The 21,240-nt window shown below is 40.8% G+C and overlaps 1 protein-coding gene across 2 annotated transcripts in view; it reads left to right on the top strand.

Moving 5' to 3' along the window:
- Positions 1-2,709, top strand: part of pax7a (paired box 7a) — a 46,464-nt gene extending 43,755 nt beyond the window's left edge. For both annotated transcript variants that reach the window (XM_067586943.1, XM_067586942.1), the window contains exon 9: positions 867-2,709. In XM_067586943.1, coding sequence (XP_067443044.1) covers positions 867-982 — 116 coding nt within the window. In that variant the 3' untranslated portion in view covers positions 983-2,709. The remainder of the gene's footprint in view (positions 1-866) is intronic.
- The last annotated feature ends 18,531 nt before the right edge of the window (positions 2,710-21,240 follow it).

Raw genomic sequence — 21,240 nt, 5'->3', positions numbered from 1 at the left:
TCAGGGGCCACAGTGTCCTCTTGCCCACCTCTCTTTCTCTCCCTCTTTCTCTCGTCTCCATCACACACACATACACACACCCTCAGGGCAGGAAAGAGTTTGCTTTATTAGATTAGCATAATTGACTGATGCTGTCACAGCCATTCATGAGAGGTAAAATGAAGCACACTTCCCCAACAAGCCAGTCAGCGCCAGCTAGCCGACATTTGTTTGTATTTATTTGCAGGTTCTCGTGGTTCTCGAGATGTATTGTGCATCTGCTGGTTTTCCTTTTTTTTTTTTTTTTTAGATGTGTTTGTGTTGTGGTGTGTGAACGCGTGTGCTGGTGAGAGTGTGCGTGCCAATCACATTTTGTGTGCGCTCACCAGTGTTTTGTCAGCAACTAGAAACTGATGGCAGTGCGGATGTGAGCTGATGTGAGGTTAATTAAGATGGTGATTGAGCACAGTAGATGGGTAATGAATGGAGGAGAGAGGAGAGAGCTGCTGTCTGAGGATGAAAATGATCGGCCATGTGGAGTATGGAGGGCATGAAATCAGAGATGCCAAGTGTAATGAAGACTGGCACACAGAACACACACGGGGACCCGTCTGAGTGACAGCATGGAGACTTTACCAGGATGCACATGCTCCGTGCCAGCAGCATGCCAACCTCAGACAAGGGACAGGGGAGGGGTTTTTATCTTTCACTCTTTCATTGTGAATTGTTTTTCATTTGACTCACTCGCTTCTGCCACAACTTATTTCAGCCTTAATCAGAGGAATGAAATGAGAGTGAATAGGACATATGTCTCAGGAATCTACCACCTGTCTGTGTTTAGACTAACGTGTTTTTTGTTTTTTTTCTGTCTATTTGTTCCTGTGTAGCTGCTGTAGACTACCTGGCTAAGAACGTGAGCTTGTCCACCCAGAGGAGGATGAAACTTGGAGACCACTCGGCCGTGCTAGGACTGCTGCAGGTGGAGACGGGACAGGCCTACTGAAACCCTCGGGACACACCCTGCACCTCTCCTCACCCTCTGCCACCCTCCTCCATGCTCCATCAAGTCTGGACTCCAACTCCAGCACGCCTCTCTGCTGCTCGCTCTGCAGCCCGGCCATGACATCAGCACTCTCTGTGCACCGGAGAAAATGACGCTTGTGGGTGTGACAAGGCTCTTCGGGGAATGGAACTAAACTTTTCACGCCTTTGTCAACCACCAGGCGGCTATGTACCCTCTCTTCTCAATCTTTGGGCGTCTCTGCCTGCTCCTTGTCCTCCTACCCCTGCCCCAAACACAGTTTTGTTTTCAGAGGGCCAGACAGGACCCCAGACGACCCGAGGATGGTCGGCCGCCTTGGCCCGGGTTCCTCTTTGTCATGGCTGCAGTCCAGCACACATTTAGAGCCATCAACAACATGTACTTTGACCTTGCTGTTCATAGTAGTTAACAAAGCCAATATCATTTGAGCGACTCTTATTCTTGTTCCTTTTTGATATTGTTAAGATTATTGTTGCTGTTATATGATTATGGTTAATGTGATTTATGTTGTTCTTTGATTCCATTTGTATCTCTTTTTTCTCTGTTAGATGTTGGCGTATAAAACACAGTGGATGACTGACATGATTTGGGAGTGAGTGTCTGTTGCGTATGCATGTTTGCGTGTTGGCACAGTCACACACAGAGAGAGAGGATGATTGTTTTCCAAGCTGCTGTCCCTCTGCCTGTTCTCTGAGCTCTAAATGTTCGTGAGCGGTTTGACCTTCCCACTTTCATATTCATCTTGACATTCCTAAAGAACTTGGCCACTCTGTGGGAAGTCTGGCTGGAGGGATTCTGCAGGGAATTAAAGCAGCGTTTTGGCGGCCAATAGCTTTCCCCTTCTAACCTCCATCCCATCCTTAGCCGCGGTCCATGGGGAGGGGGTATTGTTTGTAAAAACAGGATTGGAGAAATTAATGTATTTTGTTTAGAAATATGGACCTTGCCAAGGAGGGCTAACTCAATTCCCCCCCCCTTTAACCCCTCCCAAATCCCATCTGCCAGGAAATCCTGTATGATTTAAACAGTGTAAAGCAGATTAAATCACACAAATATAATGTCAAAGCTAATTCACAGTGACCCTTCCCCTCACTAGCCAGTATTTTCTGTTTTTATAGAGTCATTAGCACATTTTGTAAATGCACCTTCAGTTGGTTTCCACTTTCAGACTAAATAAGCATTCCTTCGAAACATTCCAAAGGCTCCATCGACAAATTTATAAGCATTCCAACGCTTTCTGTTACGAGATTAAAAAGTACACAAGCTGTGCCATTCACATGCACTCTGGAAAATCATATAATCCAGTCAGTTGTGAAAGGGCACAGGTAACACCACTGATTTGAGTGGCCCCCACCCCCTCTCTCTGGTTCTGACTGGAGCCCCCTCTAATCCTCCGCTTTGACGTACTCACTGAAATGTACAAAAAAGAAGAAAAAAAATTAAAGAATAGTGGATCTGAGACATTTGTGTAGCACTCATAGTTGACTTCTGACACAATGCAGGACCAGCGATTCCCTTGAGATGTGTTTGATTTTTTTTTTTTTTTTTTTCACTGGCATCGGTGTGATGATGTACACAAAATTGTTAACTTTAATCTTAAAACAGGATCTGGTCCTCAGTCGCCTTTAAAAACTGAAACCTGTACAGTAGCCGGAGCAGATTGTGTATTGTTTGTTTATAAAGAGTATGTTTTATACTAAAACAAAACTATGTTGAGTGGTAGGTAAGCAAGGGATCTGTGGAAGTAAATGTTTGATTTGAGTTTCCTTAACTGGCTTGTTTTTTTTGTTGGTTTTGTTTAAAATTGTATTTAATTGGTTTACTTGTTTTGACCAAAAGTTTTGTTTCCGTTTTGGGCCCAGGTACAAATGGAAAATTTGTATAAATTAGAAAAAAAATGTTGATTCCATTGAAATTGTTCAAATAATGAAAATTGTATAAAAGAGGATCAAACTGAGCTCAATGGAAAATGAAAGCTGACACAGATAGACTCCCTGGACTACAGGACCGCTGTATATTTGGAAGGTGGCTGGATTGAAACATCTTCATGCGTCAGAGCATTTTGAGGGTGTTTTTGACCACCTGATCTTACAGACTGATTATTAGTGCAGACCAGACATGACTGGACCGTGGACCTGGACTTTTAGGTGTCAACGGTTCAGCGTGACAACGACGCCGGTGAAAACAGCCTCTCCGCTCTGGGAAAACTGAATCGAGTCACGTTTGATTTGTGGACCAATAAGACTTCAGGAGGAAAAGTCTTGCTCAAAGTAAATGCTGACTCCGCACTGAATCGCAGCAGTTAAAACTGCTCCGCTTAGAAGCCTCACTCGTGTATATTTTAAAAAGGAAGAATTTTAGAATCGTCTTTAGTGTATCAAACCCATTTCTAACACTTGCGTCAATAAACATTTGGATATTTAAAGCATACAACTCCTTATCCCCCCCTCCCGTCTGTTTGACCCTTAATCTATTTAGTTGCTTTCTGACATCTGTGCTTTGCTTTACTCCTTCTTCTGTTCCGCATGTGTGTATATTATCATGGTATAATTTATTCTGCTGTATGAAGTATTAGAGTAGTGGGAAACTTGTATTGGTATTTACTACCTTCAGCCTGTTGGTGTGTTTACTGTAACACTGGCGTAACTGTTATCAATTAAAGATACAAAACTGATTCAGCCATTTGTCTCTTTTTTTGTTGTTGTTTGGATTGTTTTGCAAGTTTTTTAAATATAATCAGATGTGAATTTATTGATCTTTTAATTTATTCATGAAGCAAGAATGCCAGAATTTCTCTGGTTCCATCTTCTAAAATGTGAGAATTTTTTCACTATTGTCTATCATTATGAATTGAAAACATTTGTGTTTTGGACTATTGGTTGGACAAAACAAGCAATTTAAAGACATCACCTTGAGTTCTGGGATTATTTTTTTTTTTACATTTAATAGACTAAAAATGTATCGCTTAATCCAAAAAAAAATCTGCAGATTAATAAATCATGAAAATAAATGTTGCTTCCAGCCACATGTGTGCACAGATTGTATGTATGTATAAATAAGCATATGCACATAGCCTGTGTATGTGTGTGTGTGTGTGTGTGTGTGTGTGTGTCCTCCATGTGTGGAGTCAGCAGGCCACCACTGACTGTTCCAGTGCTGGTGATGTGATTAGGGAGTGATGAGAGCTCAGACGTCCCACACTCAGAGAGATAGATTCAGAGTGTGTCTGGTTGCAGCTGTAGGAAGTCATTCATTCTGCCCGCTGACCAGCAGCACTCTCTGCTCCGCCGTTGGCCGGGGAATGTTGTCTGCAAATCTCTGCGGTATGGTGTGAATGCAGGGGGACTAACCGGTGTGCCGTGGAAGCATCCGCTATGCTTTATGTTACACGTCAAAACAGTTGAGTTCATTCAGTTTTTACCGTCAGTACTGCCTGAGGTATGTCAAACACGCCTCAGGTATGTTCTTGTGGTACTGACTGATTTTTAACTCATTTCAAACATGTTGGATATGTCTGGAGCCTTTGTAGCTATAAATTGTCTACACATAATCTCGTGTAAATTAGTAAAGATAGCAAATCATGCCAAGTAGCTGTGTGAGAGACATATTTACATTTTATATACCACAAAATAATAACCAATACTTTACTGTTCATTTGCAATTAAATGAAACTAATTGAAGGCATCACTAATCACAAGTATTAACATCATTAACATCAAATTTTATTAGGAGATAAATTTGATGCTAAATAAAGTAAGTACTGATCTGAATAAACTTCTATTTAGACTGTGTTATCATGAGGTAGCTATCATTCATATTTCATACTTTGTTAAATATTGAGATCTGAACAGCTCAGCGAGTATAAATAGATGCAAAAATATTTAGTATTCCCTTTAGATTTACAGATTCAAATCAGCTACAAACTGCAGTGTTATCACCACGTTATATCATCAAGGCTCAGTTAGATTTGATGCAAATGCAAATTCTCTTCAGTGTCTAATTACAAAACACACTTTTTTTTTCTTTTTTTTTTTTTTAAACAGAGGCCTTCTTGGGTTCTGGAAAAGCATGTCAATGAGGCAGAAATATGGTCAATTACTAAATTAATTCCAAATCAAAATTTTTTTTTTAAATGATTTTTTCTGCATTTTTTTGCTGGTGGGCAGTGAGGATGCAGACAGGAAACAAGGAGAGAGGGAGAGATGGGTATGACATGCAACAAAGGTCGCTGGCTGGAATCGAACCAAAGATGTTGCGGTTATGTGGCATGCGCAGTAAACATTTCGGCTGCCAGGACGCTACCCCCAAAGCAAATTTTCAATATAAGTTCATTCAATATGAGGATTTTTGTGGATCCTCTTGACATATTTAATAAACACTGTTAGGTGGCTCTTTGCCTGCTTGTGTCAACCCTCATATATTCCTCTAAAAGTTTGTGTTCTGGTTGTCCAGATTAGACCTTGGCATGTGCTATGGTTGTCCCCTTTGCTCCAGCTTGTCTCCTGAGGTGCCGGCCCGGGAGTTTTGTCTCTCTCTGGTCTGCTGTCACTCAGACTGGACGAGGTGGCAGCTCAGGCAGTGGTGTGTGGGAGAGCTTTGTGACACTTCCCTCATCTCCTCCTTTGATCCCCTAATTGATTGACTACAGGAGCAGAGGATAAACAGAGCCCACAAGAGCCGATTCCACTCGCCTCTCTGGAGTGGTTTAGATAAAGTGCAGAGGCCCGAGCTCTTCGTTCCTCCTCTCCCCTCTCTATATGGACATACGACCATTGAAGGTGGCTCTGTGCCACGGTAGCTTAGCTTTGGGCTGTGTCCTCAGGCCCGGGGCTTGCGTACTGCCCCTGTGCATAAATGGCTGGCGGTAATGGGTTTGTTTAGATCACAGGGATGGAAATGAAAACTCCTGAGCCTCGCTGTAGAGACCAGGAGGCCCTATCACTCAGGAGGCAGCGATAGGGAAGTCATAGACCCAGCCTGGTCATACCCACTTTCAGAATGAGCCATGGAATAGAGGCTGTGATTCAGATCTAATTTAGGACCAGGCTCCTGAACCTGGCCATGCTGTGATAAATAACCTGCTGCTGAAGAGTCAGGAAAGCCATGAAGAAGACGAAGAAGAAGGTAGAACACAAACAACCAGTGAGGGCCCTCTCTTTTTAGAAGCAAAAACAGGCAAAAAATGTCTCTATTTTGAAGAAAACGTGTTTGTGTTTTAAAAACATGACTTTAGGACGATTTATACTAGATATGATAATTATATTCTAATTTTACAAATCTGTCTTTAGAAAGAGAGTTCAGAGCCGTGTGCAGGTATGCTAAGAAATGATTAAGAGATGCTCTGGGGGTCTTGGTTTTATTCTTCGAGATTATGTGTCACAGGGAGTAAAAAGCTCCCAGCTGTCGCCATGAAAGCACTTACAGTATAATAATCCTCCAAATCCTGTAATTATGCCAGCATACGCCGTGTACCTGAGCCTCAGCTTTGCGCTCGTCACCTCCTGGAGCCCACTGACACAGACGCACAGCTTGGTATGCATATATCTCCTTCCCAACTGTGTGTTTTGCATAGGGAGAAAATCTTATTTTCAGAACATTTTGGGTATTTTGAATTTCACGGTTACCCCTCTCAGGTATTATAGATAGATAATCTGTCATGTATAAGTAAAAAGCAGGAGCTCAAATAAAGTATTGTCGTAGCTTAAAGTCGTCTGATTTACCAGAAACTGTATCCCAATTAGAAAATCTTTCACCTATGTTGCATTTGATCAGCTAACTAATATGTCATAAGATCAATCTTTGTTTAAATATCCAATACAGCAAATACATATATATATACACACACACACAAATGCACACCTCCCTTAAAGCAGTTCAAAAAAAAAAAAAAACAACAAAAGGAGGAAAAAAGTCCAAGTAAAGTTGTAAATCTAAGAAATCAGAGCAAGATAAAAATCACTGTGAAGCCAAGCTTGATTTACATTTAAAATCTGAGCTGTGCTCTCAAACTAATTAATATTAATAACAAAAATGGAAATGAGTGCAGTGGCGGCCCTAAGTGAAGAACAAGCTGGGTGCATTCAGTCAGGAGATTCATATATAAGCCCTTTCTCAGGAGAAGTGCTCTAAACAGGCGTGACGGCAGGGCATAGACCGCCATACACAGAGACAATTTTTCTAGATAATAGCCTATCATGCAGGATACAATTTAAATTAAAAAATGCAATTTTCACCTTGAAATGAACAAATGATTACAATTTCTATACAAATTAAGGCATCCAGGCTGTGCCTCAGTACTGTGCCAAGGCCATGAAACCTGACATAATTACCATGAAATACATTTTCAAATATTTGTATTTTGTCCATCGCTTTAAAACATGCCACTCTGCCTTCTGTGGGTTTGTGATCTCACCTTCTGGGGAAAATACATAAAAAAGAGAGAAAATCATCAGAGATGAAAAGCTCTTCAACAGGAGAGATAAAAATATGGGGAAAAAAACAACCTCCCATACACACAGTAAATCAGCGCAGCTCAGCACAGCGGCCCCCGGAGCTATCTCTAAAAGCCAAATTACTGCTTCTTATCTAAGGAATCATATCTACTAGTTATCTGCTCCTGAGATAGGCTCCTCTCTCTCTTGTGCCTTGTGCTCATCGCCAGAAATGCTATTTATTTGTGATTACAGACACCCTTTGAATAAAAGATGTTTGTGTTTGAGATCCAAAGTTTCGGCAGATTCTGAACTCTTCAGATTCTTCAGAGAGGAGAGTATTGAAGGCAGAACACCTTATTTGGGCAGGGTTGCTGGGGGTGGTCTGCTGCAGAGAGAGGGATGAAAGTGTAGCCGATGGGAAATATGAGACAAGACCTCAAACTTCTCTGACGCTTCATATCACACATGCTTTCGGAGGGGATTCATACTGAGATGAGGTGTCGAATTGACTTTAAATGCAGAACCTTATGTTTGAAACACATGGAGACAGGAAGTTCTGGCATGTATTTTGTAGAAAGCTGCCAAAAGCTGAAAAGTTTTGGGTTAGAGTTTCTCTACTCAGAGATATTAGTGTCCTTAAATGTGGGGAAACATAGGGAAGTCAAACATAATGTTTCTAGCAAATTAACGGGTTTGTAAAGTGTCAAGTACTACAAACTACTTATCTATTAACATGAGCAGGAAAATACGGTATATGAAACTGAATACATTGATTGAAATTTTCATTATAATATCCAAATTCATGATCACATTGTCTCTTCACTCCTTTATGTCTATTTGAGTCTGATAAAGTATAAGACAGTAATGTTTTTGAGAGTTTATTCACACTCATCTCGACATCTTCTACTCTCATGTTTCATCATAAAATGTTGATTTCCCTTTGAAAAATTCTTCCAAATTTTACAAACACTCGCAACAACTTAAAACAAAGCACGATAAAGAAACTCTCTTGTGTCAAGAAAACAATTCTTGACCCAAAAATGGGAAAGCAGTTAAATAATTTCACCCACTGACAGATTATTTCATATATTTTGAGCCAAGTAACTTTTTAATAGTTGGTAATATAACAGACGACTTGTTGAGATGATTCTTTTTTAAGTGCCTCCTTTCTCCTTCCATTTCTTACCTTCCCTCTCTTTCCCTCCATCTGTTGAAGTCCCTCAGCCAGAGAGGCGCACATCAGATTTCAATAGTTGACCTCTTAATGCTGAGGTCAGTGCTGCACCGGCAGCGATTTCACACTCAAGATGAAAGGGAAATGAACACTGAGGATGCTGGGGGTGACATGGGGCCCTGACCACGCCAGCCATTGCCACTCTAACCGCTTCACTGCACCAGGCTGGGATCTGAGATGAGCCAAGGAGGAGGTGCTAAGACTGGGCTTTGCCACCTGTATAACAATGGTTAAAGTCACTGACCTACAGTACCAGTTAAAAGTTTGGACACACTTTCTCATTCAAGTGAATGGGAAGGCGTGTCCAAACTTTTGACTGGTACTGTAAGACAGATATGCACTGATTGGTTTTCTGTGATGTTTAAATTCTGATAAACCTACTTGCACTATTGATTTCTGATGCAACACAGGAAATAAGGAAACTAATACAGGCACGCACACGTCAAACAGCTCTACTGTTATCAGCAGGTCTGGAGAACTGAGCTCCAATGTGACTGAAACACAGAGGTTCTCTGTGTCACGGTCTCCACTGGCTACTGAACCCTGACAGATTTGTCTTTTCCACCAATCAGCCTGGACGATCTTAAAAGTCTCCTGATGCTTAGTGTCAGACTCCTGGCCGGCCTGCCCAGTTACAACTGCTTGCTACTGGTGCATTTCTCTGAGGCCATTATTGAATGAACACTGAGACAAGGCTAGCAGTGAATGGACAGTTTGGTTACACCGCCGTGAGGCTTGAGCTCCTCAGAGTAATGTACCGCTTAAGTACCTGTCAGCTTTATAAAGGAGGGAGTAGACTGTGTAAATGTGTGTGTAAATAGAGTGTCAGATCAGGACCCCAGGGAGCGGAGGTGGGGAGTGTGCATGTGTGTGTGTGTGCTTGTGTGCACATGTGCATGCTCTTTTGTTCACCGATGCATATGTAGGCGCATGTGTGTGTTAGCGTGTGTGCATGTGAGTGTCACAATAATGATCATTTAACCCTCCTCAGCATTCCCCAGGGCTCCACGCTCTCCTTTCGACTCTGCAGTGCTCCGGGCTCTCTCTCTCTCTCTCTCTCTCTCTCTCTCTCTCTCTCTCTCTCTCTCTCTCTCTCTCTCTCTCTCTCTCCCTCTGCCTCCTCTGTCTGCTCCTCACGGCTGGGCACAGTTGGGGAGCAGCTCCTTATTCATTCATGAGAGAAGCACCGGATAAATAAAAAGGTTCATTACTGTGCTAAAGTGTTACTAATGACATGTACCTGCCACTGAGCACCTCCGAAAATCTAATGTGACACACTAGAATGGAAAATCTATTCTGCGGCGCCAAGGCCTCCAATGGTGCTAGCACATACTCTATGGAAATTTCTCTCCGCTTGCCCTCCAATTGTGTCTCTCTAAAACCAATATTTACAATCCCATAGCCATTATGTCCTACTACGCCCTCTGCGCCTGCTGTTGCGACCTCCATATTAGCTGAAAATTGGACTTTGCAAACTTAGCAGGGGAGAAGAGACTCTTCTCACAGATGAGAGGGGGCAGCACCAGGGGACTCAGCATGAGGCACGCGGTGCCTCTCAACTCCCTGCTGCCCCAACCCTAAACTGACAACACCCATCAAATGCCAAACAAAAACCTGGAAAAACTCACCGTGCTGAATTCCATCATTCAGTCTCTTACATTCAATTGATGATAAAACATTAACTGACTCTTTAAAAGACACCTTATTGAAACACTGGACGTCTACTTTGAGTGTTTGTGTTTCTTCACTTGAGATATGAGCTCTCTTTTACCACTAAAATGTGACACTTAATCACATACAGTCAGGTTATGCAAATAAGCACTTAAGCAGCATGATTTTCTAATTATTATTAATCATTATTAATATAGCCAGATGCACAAAGTTTACTTGAAAAGGGGCTGGATGAAAAAGCTTCTACAGCTCCCACTGTAACAGGTCTTATTATAATTTTTTCTGAAATCCCTAATATTTCATAAAGATGTTTAATTTAGATGCATACTGTATATGTGTCTAAGTAGGAAAACATTTTATTATTTTGCCACAATTGTACTGTATATATTATCATAATTTTTATACTTTTTTGTAGCGTATAAAATCTAAAACATTACTGGATTTTGTAATGCACTGTACATTTAGAGCCCTGACAATTTAGAGCAGGCTACCATATTTACTAATCAAGCAAACAAATTGTTATTTTAAAGGCTTTTCACTTGAGTTATGAGTAATTGACCCAAAATTTGCTTATCAAACTTGATTATTATAATTAGATATTGTACATTCATTGATATATGGTACATGTTTTGTAGACTCTATTGTTAAGTTAAAAATCAAATTGTAAATTACATGTCACACATTATTTTGTGATTTGAACCTTTTGAAAATATTCATCCCCAGTAAACTAGCTAGTCACCTAGCAACAACTGGATGTTTGAACATTTCATTTCAGAGTTAGATAATATTTTTTAAATATAATTATTCAAGTTTAATACTCGATTGGCAACTTTCTGATGCCAGTGGGCTACAAAATGTCCTCACTTTTTATCAGTTGTGAAATATAAATTGTAGTAATATACAATACATTTAAAACAGTGAGGATAAAGTTAACAAGACAGTGTCTTACAACTGAAGATGTATTTAACATACAAGTTACAGAGATCCAGGTGCATGTCACTGCCAATTACCAAGAATGTGCATTTGCATAAAAATAAAGCTAACCTGAATACAAAATATTTCCCAATATTATTCAGATTTTTTGAAGCTGTTATTGTATCACCATTCAAAAACAATTAACCGAAATATTAAAAATCCAATAGTCAGCTATGGGTTCTTGTTGAAGCCAGCTGTGGTTGTTGTTCAGCCTCCTGAGCTAAAAGACTTATTGCATCTTTAAGAGCTTGGTATCTAATTGAATCATGGGCTCCATCAGTGTCTCAGCAGAGTCTTAAATGACTGTTTGCTCAACATGTCTGCCCATTTCCACTGATTAATTCATACGAAGCCAAACGAAATGTTCTGCCTTGTTTGTCATGTTACATCAGAGCCTTGCAGTCTTTCCCCTATCAGGATGAATGCTTTTAGACTTGAACAGAACCACTAGGACGTCGAGAAATAGACAGAATTATATTTGGAATGCAAGTAGATTGATGCATTTTCTTTCCCATAAAATACAAATCAGCAAATCATCATACAGATCTTGATTTTACAGATAATTACTGTATTTTCAATGATTTACTGATTATTTGCTATATAATATATAATGTATTATTTAATGTGTACACAATATCTATATGTCTATAACTAAACATTAAGTCTTCGCAGAAGATATATTTAATGAGGTTTATAGGTTTACACATCACAAAGGTATATCATTCTCCAGTGTAAAAATGCATTACAAATGAATGGACCTCAAGAAATGAATTGGTTCACCTGGTGGGTTGTTGTTATTGTTTAACTAAACACCATTCATTGCCATTTGTGTTGAAAAGGTGTAGAAAGACACCCGTGAGACTTTTACTAGGCCACTCCTGAGCAAAATTTCACAATTATTTCTCCACACATTTGTGAACTGGTGTCAAATCTATTCTGTTTTCACAGACACACACAGGAAATGTGTTTTCTTTGCTGCATCCCAAAAACCTCTCTGGCTAGTTGTGATTAGACATGTACGGAAGAGGATTAGGGCCACATGTGAAAAATTTATTTGAGTTCTGAGTTTAAAGTCAGAATACTGATTTTAATCTCAGAACTCAAATGAAATTTTCACATGTGGCCCTAATCCTCTTCCTCAGACATGAAATGCAACAAGAGGCAAAAATAATCAAGGATGGTAACAATATAAAACCAAACCTCTTCCAAAGCAGAACAGATTAAACATCACTGCACAAATCTGACTGTGTTGTAGTAGTAATTAAAGGGACTGTTCAGATAATATAACATTAGTGATGCATGGATATTTGGTCAAGCAAGTGTCCAGTGTTCAAAGGCGTTAGCTGACATCAGGAGGAAATGAAAGACAAAATCAAGCCAAGTCCATTTTGATTTGTTTTTGTCATATAAGGCCTGATGACTAAAATGCTCAAGTGGGTCAATGGATGGGACATGAACAGTGTTTTGGTCTCTACAATAAGAAATGTCTCAGAGAAGGTTACAACCATCATGTGCATTCCTGTGAAAACAGTCTGATACACCAACAATCTGCAATATCTTTTCCTCATCTGGTGTATATATAACAAAAATTGTCTCAGGTCCTTTCAGAATGAACATACATAACAAGTACTAGAAGCTACAGGAAGAAGCTGAGGCAGCAGGCCTTCAGATGTTGGATCTTTTGGAGATGAGGTTTAATCAGCTTGTGAAACACCTTCCTATCAGCTACCACTGGCTGCATGTGCATATATGTGTTTGTGGGCGGGGTGCAGTGTTGTTTTACACTCAAAAGCATATGTTACTGTTCTTACGCAGAGCAGAAATTCAAAGATCATTACTCTCATGATAAATCTTTTTGTTGACTAAATACTCAGTGGTGTTGTTATATCACAGACCTTGTGACAGCCACAGTAATTATCTCCCCTCCCAATGCTTCCCAAGGGTCCTATAAACCACATTAGCCACTCTAGCCAGGCAAATCATTTAGACTTATATGAGGGGCCTCTTCTGAACATCACTCCACCAATCCACAAAAGCAGCTACTTCCAGGATTTCACACAGCTGTAAATATTCAAATATGATCATTTCATTATGATGTGCCCTTGCTGCATGAAATCTGCGCATATTGGAGTTAGCATTTGTTTTTTGCAAGTGTTGCATTATTTTTTGGTAAATTTCCCACACAAGACAGATTTGTCATTTAGTTCTTCATATTCTAAAATTACAAAATTAAGGGTTGATTGAGCATGCATTTGTTGCTCTGTGTCTCTTTGAAAAGGCAGCTCAGTTCCTTATTCAGCAACCTGTTCAGCCAGTGATTGACTTTTCCCTCAGCACCCCTCCAGCAGATGAAGGAACAGAGCTTAAACCTGTTACTGTCAGCTTCTCACCTGGATCATAAGAACTCCTGCTCGGAGCATGCAAACCAATATCCTCCTATTCTTTGCTCAGCCGCCCAGGATTCACAGCAATAGCTTTTCACAAAGACCAGGGCAGAGCGCTCTCCGTGTTATCTTATTGAGTTACCTGTAGCTAAGCTCTGAGCGAGCACACACAATGGCAGACAGTTAATGACAGCGCAGGGCCTAACCCCTTGTCCCCGGCCTTTCCCTGAGCCTCATTTCCGCGCGGCGGCTGCCATTTCACAGCTGTTAGCCACAGACTCTCTTTGTCATGATTAAGGACAAATTAATAGATGCCTCCTGGTAATCAGCTTTCATTAGGGCTGTCAAACCGTCAGTGGCGTTCGCTCAGTGCACTGGACACGGGATGATCACCTCCCAGTTGAGAGACACTACAGCTGGCTGTGTGCGACTGTGGTACTGCCTCTCAGCTGCTGTATTTGTGTGCTTGGTGTGGCTAAAGTGTGGGTAACCAGTGCATTAGCACGCTCCTTCGTGGCACAAGTGCTTGTAGTTGGTGCATTAACAGTGCTCCGTGTGGAGCTGCAAGATGGAGGTCATCGTGGGAATGACATAAAGAGTAGTCTTTCTGCTGGGTGTAATTGGCCCCAGCATGCTGAAAATGGACTGTGAAATGTAAGGGGGGGTCAAATAATTGATTTCCCCCCGAATGCAGAATCCAGGGCAGGGCTGTTTAGTGAGTAATTTACAAGAGCAGTTCAGCCCAGGCTGACTGGCATATCTGTTGAAAGTTCCCAGGGGCACAGGAAGAGATAACACACACCTGAGACCCTGGAGCAGATGGACAGCAGTCACTGTGCTACTCAGAGGGTAGAGAGGATCCACATCAGACTTCTCTCCACACATCAATGTATGCAGAGGGGATATACGTGCACATACATGCATGCACACACACACATACTCAGAGGATGATGGACACCGGCTATTGTATGTAGAAATAGACTCTCTCCTCTCACTCTGTCCATCTCTCTTTCTACGTCTGTCCATCTCTCTCTCCCCTCTCTCTCTCTCTCTGCAGCATTTCTGGAATTGATGAAATAAACTTATCAGACTTCCAGCAAGTTTGGCATTGTGCGAGAGAGCTGAAGTCATTTCAGTATGTAGATTTCAGACTTAAACCCATAACCGTGTTGCATGGTGCATGACCACCCCCACCTGCTGGAGAGGGAAGGCTGGGGTGTGCATGATGGGATAGGGATGTCTGTAAGACAGGATATAGCCTGGTCCTCTGTATGTTTAGTGATTTTTCTCCACTGCAGCCTAAGGGAATTAAGACAATAGCCTTATGTCAGATAGCATAATCTAGTGACAAAATGGCATTTTATTTGCTGTGCCAAAAATGGGCTCAAATACATGTGTAAGCTAATTGAGAAGAACCAGCTGCTTAGCCATCTGCATGGGTAAAATTGGTTTCATCTTCGATTTGGAGAATTTCTCGTTAAGTAAAAAGATGAGTGACGATTGTCAAGATCCATGATCTCTGTAATTTGAATGTACGGAAAACACAATGGTTGGCTATTGTTGTCTTGCACCACAAAGTCATTGCTGTCAAAAATGTAGATGAGCCACCCAGAGCTTGTATATTGTGCTCATAACAACAAGACATTTGTATGATGCACAGTCAGTGCTCTTCAATTTTCTTAAGCATCTTGGTAAATTGCACCAAACAATTTTCAAGATCAATTCCAGCATCAAAAACAATGAACACAAATCCCATTTCTTCAACCCATATTGTGTTGGAGAGGGCCCCTGTGTTTGCATGAAGGTAATTACAGTGGGATTTGATGTTGTGGTGTGCCCAGAATTCTCCAGCTTTAGATCAGGCTCAGGGTGCTCCACCCCATTAATACTCCATATGGGGAACCCAGCTGTGATCAGAATTGGAAGAGCGGGAGGGGAAATCGATTTCATTTGCAGGATTATTGATGTAACCGAGATGCCGTTTGTATGAAACATAAAGTCTCATTTCAGAGGTTATGGATAAAACTGGATTGAGGGGCTGGGTGTTTGTTTTATTCAATGACACATTACAGAAACAGAGAAGTCAATATACACACCGGAGTACAGTCCTCACCCGCATTGCACCACATTAAAGCTTTGGAACGAGTTTTTTTTATGTTTTCTTCTCTTCTCATGTCTACCTGCCTATACTGACGCAAACTATTGTATGCAACATAGTGATAAATGTAGAGAAATCTGCAGTAAGCATTGAAGGTGGAAAAATAAATGTGTAAAGAAATTGTGGCTTAACAGATGTAAGAAAAAGAATGTGGAGAAATTAATAAAATAAAAGTGATTTACTGCATTACATGAGGTTTTTTTTTTTTTAAAAAAAAGGGAGGGGGGGTTCAAAGCAAACGCATAATGTTGGCAGTGAGAACTGACCTGGCATTCAGCCTTTTTCACCCTTTGCCAAATTTCCCCCCTCCACCTGTTCCCTACATTTTTTAGGAGGCTTTATAAGTCAGGCTGATGTGCTGGCGAGGTGATCACCCATACATTAAAAACAGTATCAGACTTTCCCAGGGTTCGGATGGCCTAACAGCTGGATCTTTCAACTGAATCCATCCTTCTCTCCTACTATTCCTCCTTGTTTTCTTCCTTCTCTGTGCCCAGTGCGAGACCATTGTAGTTCCCACATGTAGAAGAGCAGCAGTTGGAGTGATGGCAAGCCAGATGGGAAAGTTTTTTTTTTTCCTTTCTCTTTTTTTTCTGGGTTCACAGCATTCCACTGATGACAACAGCAGGGTCAAGACAAGGTAAAGTCCTCTATAAAATATTTCATCGTACCTTTGATTACACTTTATAGATAGAGAAAGAAATTATATTTTTTCTGACTCAAAGAAAATAGCTCTAGCATAACCACATGTGCTGTCTGTAAAATACCGCAAAGTTCACATAAAGTTCCTCCATCTAAGAGATTTTTAACAACTGGTCCTGGTGATCAAATTAAGGGATGGAGGCGTTCGTGGGCAGCCTTCCCCGACTTACTGTCCTTGTTCTGAGCAGATGTTTAGGGTGTTCTAGTGTCAGTGATGGGCAGTGTAAAAGCAGGCTTACACATGTTCATGTCACCATATCGTTACAACAGGAGGAGGAAGTTATGTCATCGGGCCAGCTGGCTCTAATACGCGCTGTAGCATTGAGTGAAAAATATACAGCAGGGGTGGAGCCAAAACTCAAATTTGGCTGCTCACAGTATCTTTTAGCTTTGGATCTAGGGTGCAGACAGACAGTAGGCATCCAGAGTTTCACAAGTTCTCAGAAATACGTCTCTAATTTTACACTGCGTACACATGCACGCACGCACACACACACACACGGTCTCCCTGTCAATCCTCCATGTTCAGTTTTGTTTTCAGTGACAATAATTAAGGGTTTAACAGTCGAGAAATGGGCTTGTTGTAGATGATAAAGGAAATTGCAGAATTCCGTCATAGAGCATTTGTATTTTGACAGGGAGAAAGCTGAGCCAAGTGAAAAAAGAGAACATGCCATTTTGAGCGCCACGTCTGTGAGGGGCCAGTGTTTTGATATGAGCCTGTGCAGAGTGAGAAGGGAAAGTGGGCCCCTGTCTGGGAGAAAAGGCTGAAGCTCTGTTATGGAGCTTAAGTCTCCATCTATCCTAATAAAAAACACTTAAGCCAAACAGTCCCCTCTTGCTCTCCCTGTGTCTGATCCTGGGAGCTACCTGCAGGCCCTCCACAGAGCACATTTAATAATGGTGTCCAGCCTGAGCGATGGGCAGTCGTATGGACTGCAGTATTCTGGGAAGGCTGAGGCTTGTCGCAATGGCATGAAGGGTGTGGTTAGGGTCGCTGCAGTGTCTGTTACATAAATCTAACAGGTCTGTAGTGTTTTCAGTAATGATATTTATGGCATTTTTACAAACTTTATTGAATTTAACCACACTTAAACTGACACATTTTAGGTTTATTTTTCCCCTCTTCATTCTTTTTCACCCAGGCATTTTAAGGCGCTATTCTTTAATGGTGTTTATGGAGGCAGTTTGAAGTGGTTTTCCTTTGCCACTGTAATCCCTGTTTCTGCCTTACACAGACCCTGATGTGAATGAGTGGGAACGCAATGAAAGACTTGTGCTTTCAACTGTGTTAAACCAGAATAAAAAGTGGCATTTTTATTTGTTTTGCCTCGTGTTTGATTCTTGGTAATGCAGACAATCAACAGGGTAGAGGAGTTAAGTGCATTATAAATTACTGAGAGGGAGCCACCTCGCTCTTGGAGCTCATCCTGATGCTGCTGCTGCCACTTTGGGTTATGTGAGGAGTAAAGTACTTTAGCAGAGACCGTGGAGCTGCTCCACAGCACTCCTTTGCATATCAAATAAACAGCAGGGCACGATGGCGGTGCCAACCCAGACAGCTATGTTATATGTACACAGTGATGCACATGCATATGTCTATAAAGGTGCCATTGAAGTCTACTGAATATCTCCTGTGATACAGATCATAGTGACACAATGTCTGAGGTTGAAGTGGTTTGTATGGGGAGTTTATTGAGTCCTGAAGAGATGTTTCAAACGGTGAGCTTTACCTTCAGGATGTGACACCCTTGATTTGAAGCATCACAGGTGAATATGGTAATTAAAACAAACCCATTCACAGAGAATATAATTAAGAATTTTACACAAGAGAGATTTCATAATAACATTTATGTTGCACCTGATCATTCATACAGTTTTCATCTTCTTAAATTGCATTGTGCTGATAAATAAATGTATTTGAATAGTGTATACTTTCATTTACAGTAAAAAAAAAAAAAAATCAGGATTTTCCATGCTGAAATCCCATGTTTATAGTCCCCTTTTCTGTGTCCTCAATCCTTAAGGTGAAGATCCACAACTCTTATTTTCATAACAAAGCGTTCCAGGGTCCAGCAAACAAACTGTTGTATGGATGTACTATTGATTTCACATTCACACGTCCGGACTTAAAGGGACTATGGGATTGCCCATGAATCCCAAATCTGTGTGCTACTCACAGTCTGTCAAGTTGACATCCACTCTCTTCTGTAAACTGGCAAGATTATTCACTCAACAGGATCTCTCTCTCTTTCATCCTGCGAACTACAGGCCAATCCGGACACTGACAGCCAAGTGATAGCATACAGATGGAAATGAAGGCGAGCGGGGGAATGGTGCTGTTTGTCAAACACTGGAGAAAGCTTCTGGGTTCAAGGAGTAGACTGCTGTGCCAAACTGGGTCCTCTGACTCTGACTTCACTTACTATGAGGCTTCAGCAAACGAAATCATATGCTCAACACAGTTATCATACATGTTATATGTCGGCTCAACTTAAAACTCAATTTGATCTGATTACGGCAAAAATATGTGTTGTATAGGCATCAAAGTCACGGAAGAAATCTCACATTTTATCACAAACTTGTCTTTCAGTTTTCCTTCATCCAAAGAACTGACTGAAATGACCTGTGATAGCTACTGTTTAACACTATACAGATGTGAAACACTTTAGTGTAAGCATATTGTTTCCATGCCAGTGGTTTTTGAGCATACGGGCCTGCGTATTTTATGACCCAATAATTTATTTTCTCCCAATCTTTTTATTCTGAACAACCTCTTCTGAGCCGAAGAAGAACACAAGTACAGGAAGAACTCACAGTCTGCTGAGAAGATGTCATTCATGTCAGTTATTTGTGGAAGTAAATACATACAGCCACTGTGTTGATAACAATCATATAACAACTAAACTAGTCTCAAAGACTGATATAAGCAATATGTGCTGTGAAATGTATTTCCTTCTCCTTGGGCAACAAATAGTATGCATTCTTCCCTGTAGTCCACCAGAGGAATACAAAGAATATATTCTGCCCATTCAATCATAATGTTGCCTTCTGCTTGGAGATGATCATTGTGCTCTCTGGATCACAATTCACAGTCACTGGAATGAAACCAATTTGAGCTCCTTTCAAGATAATGCAAATAAATATCAGCCCTGATTTGCCTGTTTTTTTCATAACTTTCCTCTCTTCACTCCCTTATCAGCACACAGAGCATTTCTCTCTTTCTTAAGGGTCGAATGAAAGGTCTCTCTTTTCTTGAGAATCAAGGCAGAGGAGAAGCCTGGTCCAGGACTGATTCATGTCGCACACACTGGTGGGATGTTATGCATGGATAATTGATTGTCGAAGCAGCATGGCCACCGTTGGATCTTGATGGTGCTGCCGAAATGTCACCTTACTGATGTTACAGCGGCGCCGATATTAAAAAGGCTGGTCTCAAAGGCTTCCATCCGAGCACACTCCTCTCCCACTGTGTCTGGAAGAGACAGCACTGTTTGTCAGGGTTCTATTTCAGAGAGACAGATCTTGCATTCGCAACCTTATCTGCACAGGACAGTGCAACCACTTCCAGAAGTGCATTGAACATTTCCAATCATAGGGATATATCACTCTCCTTTTTAAGTGGAAATCAAAAGTGTGGGAATAGTGAGGAAAAAAACAGACATAATTGAGATCGCACAGGATTTATTTATAGGTAGTTTGTCTCCTCCAAAACCCGGAAAAATTACACTCCAAGCTGCAAATATCCCCAACGACAACAATAAAGAAGCCATCATTTTCGTGGGAATGTTTTCATACCGATTCGAAGAAGTTTTAAAAGAAAATTGTTTGGAAATGTCTCAGACATTAACTCAGATAATGCAGTATGCATTTATATAAAAAGTAGGGGATTAAGTGAGTGCAATCCAGTTAATTTCAGAGTTAGGATAGTGTACCGAAAGCTGAGCAGGGCCTGGTAAACTGTGTTAATCTATAAAGGCTTAGGCAGGTAAAAATAGACGACACCTGCATGCCTTTTTACCTCCATAATACATTGCAGAGGGAAACTATTGAGCATCCATTTCCATTACCAAGGAATGGAAAAAGGATATTTTACCATCAGTTTTCGGAGTGGCTTCGGTACATTGTTAAAAAAAAAAAAAAAGAAGCATACAGCTGCCATTAATTCAGAGGCCTGCACGGGAAAAAACCTGTACACAATCAGTTTTTTTTTTTTGCACAATTTTTTTTTCACATGAATTATGCTGAGTTGCAAATACATATATGAATTAATACTACATCGAAATAAAGCAGCTCTAAATACATTACACCACAATACATTCATAAACCACACTTGCACAGTGTACAGTGCTTAACTAAATTTTGTGTTTACATTGTTTTAACTAAAAATCATATGCACACAATGTTGTTCTGCTCAGCAATTTAGATTCTTTAACAATGCTAATTTCAAGTTCAGAAATAATGTTACAATATTTTTGTTCAATATTACTATTGTGTTTCTACTGTTAAAGGGATAGCCCTTTCCTTGTTGTGCCTCTCTGACATACTGAAACCATTCAGAACTCAGGGCTTCCCCCATAATCAAGTGTGAATGAACATGTAAACTTAGCCAAGTATTAACAGAACTTGGCCTTTCTTCCACACACAGCGGTTCATGCTGC

The sequence above is a fragment of the Thunnus thynnus genome, chromosome 4 (assembly GCF_963924715.1).
Source record: "Thunnus thynnus chromosome 4, fThuThy2.1, whole genome shotgun sequence".
Lineage (NCBI taxonomy): Eukaryota > Metazoa > Chordata > Actinopteri > Scombriformes > Scombridae > Thunnus > Thunnus thynnus.
This window is presented reverse-complemented; position numbering and strand designations above follow the sequence as displayed.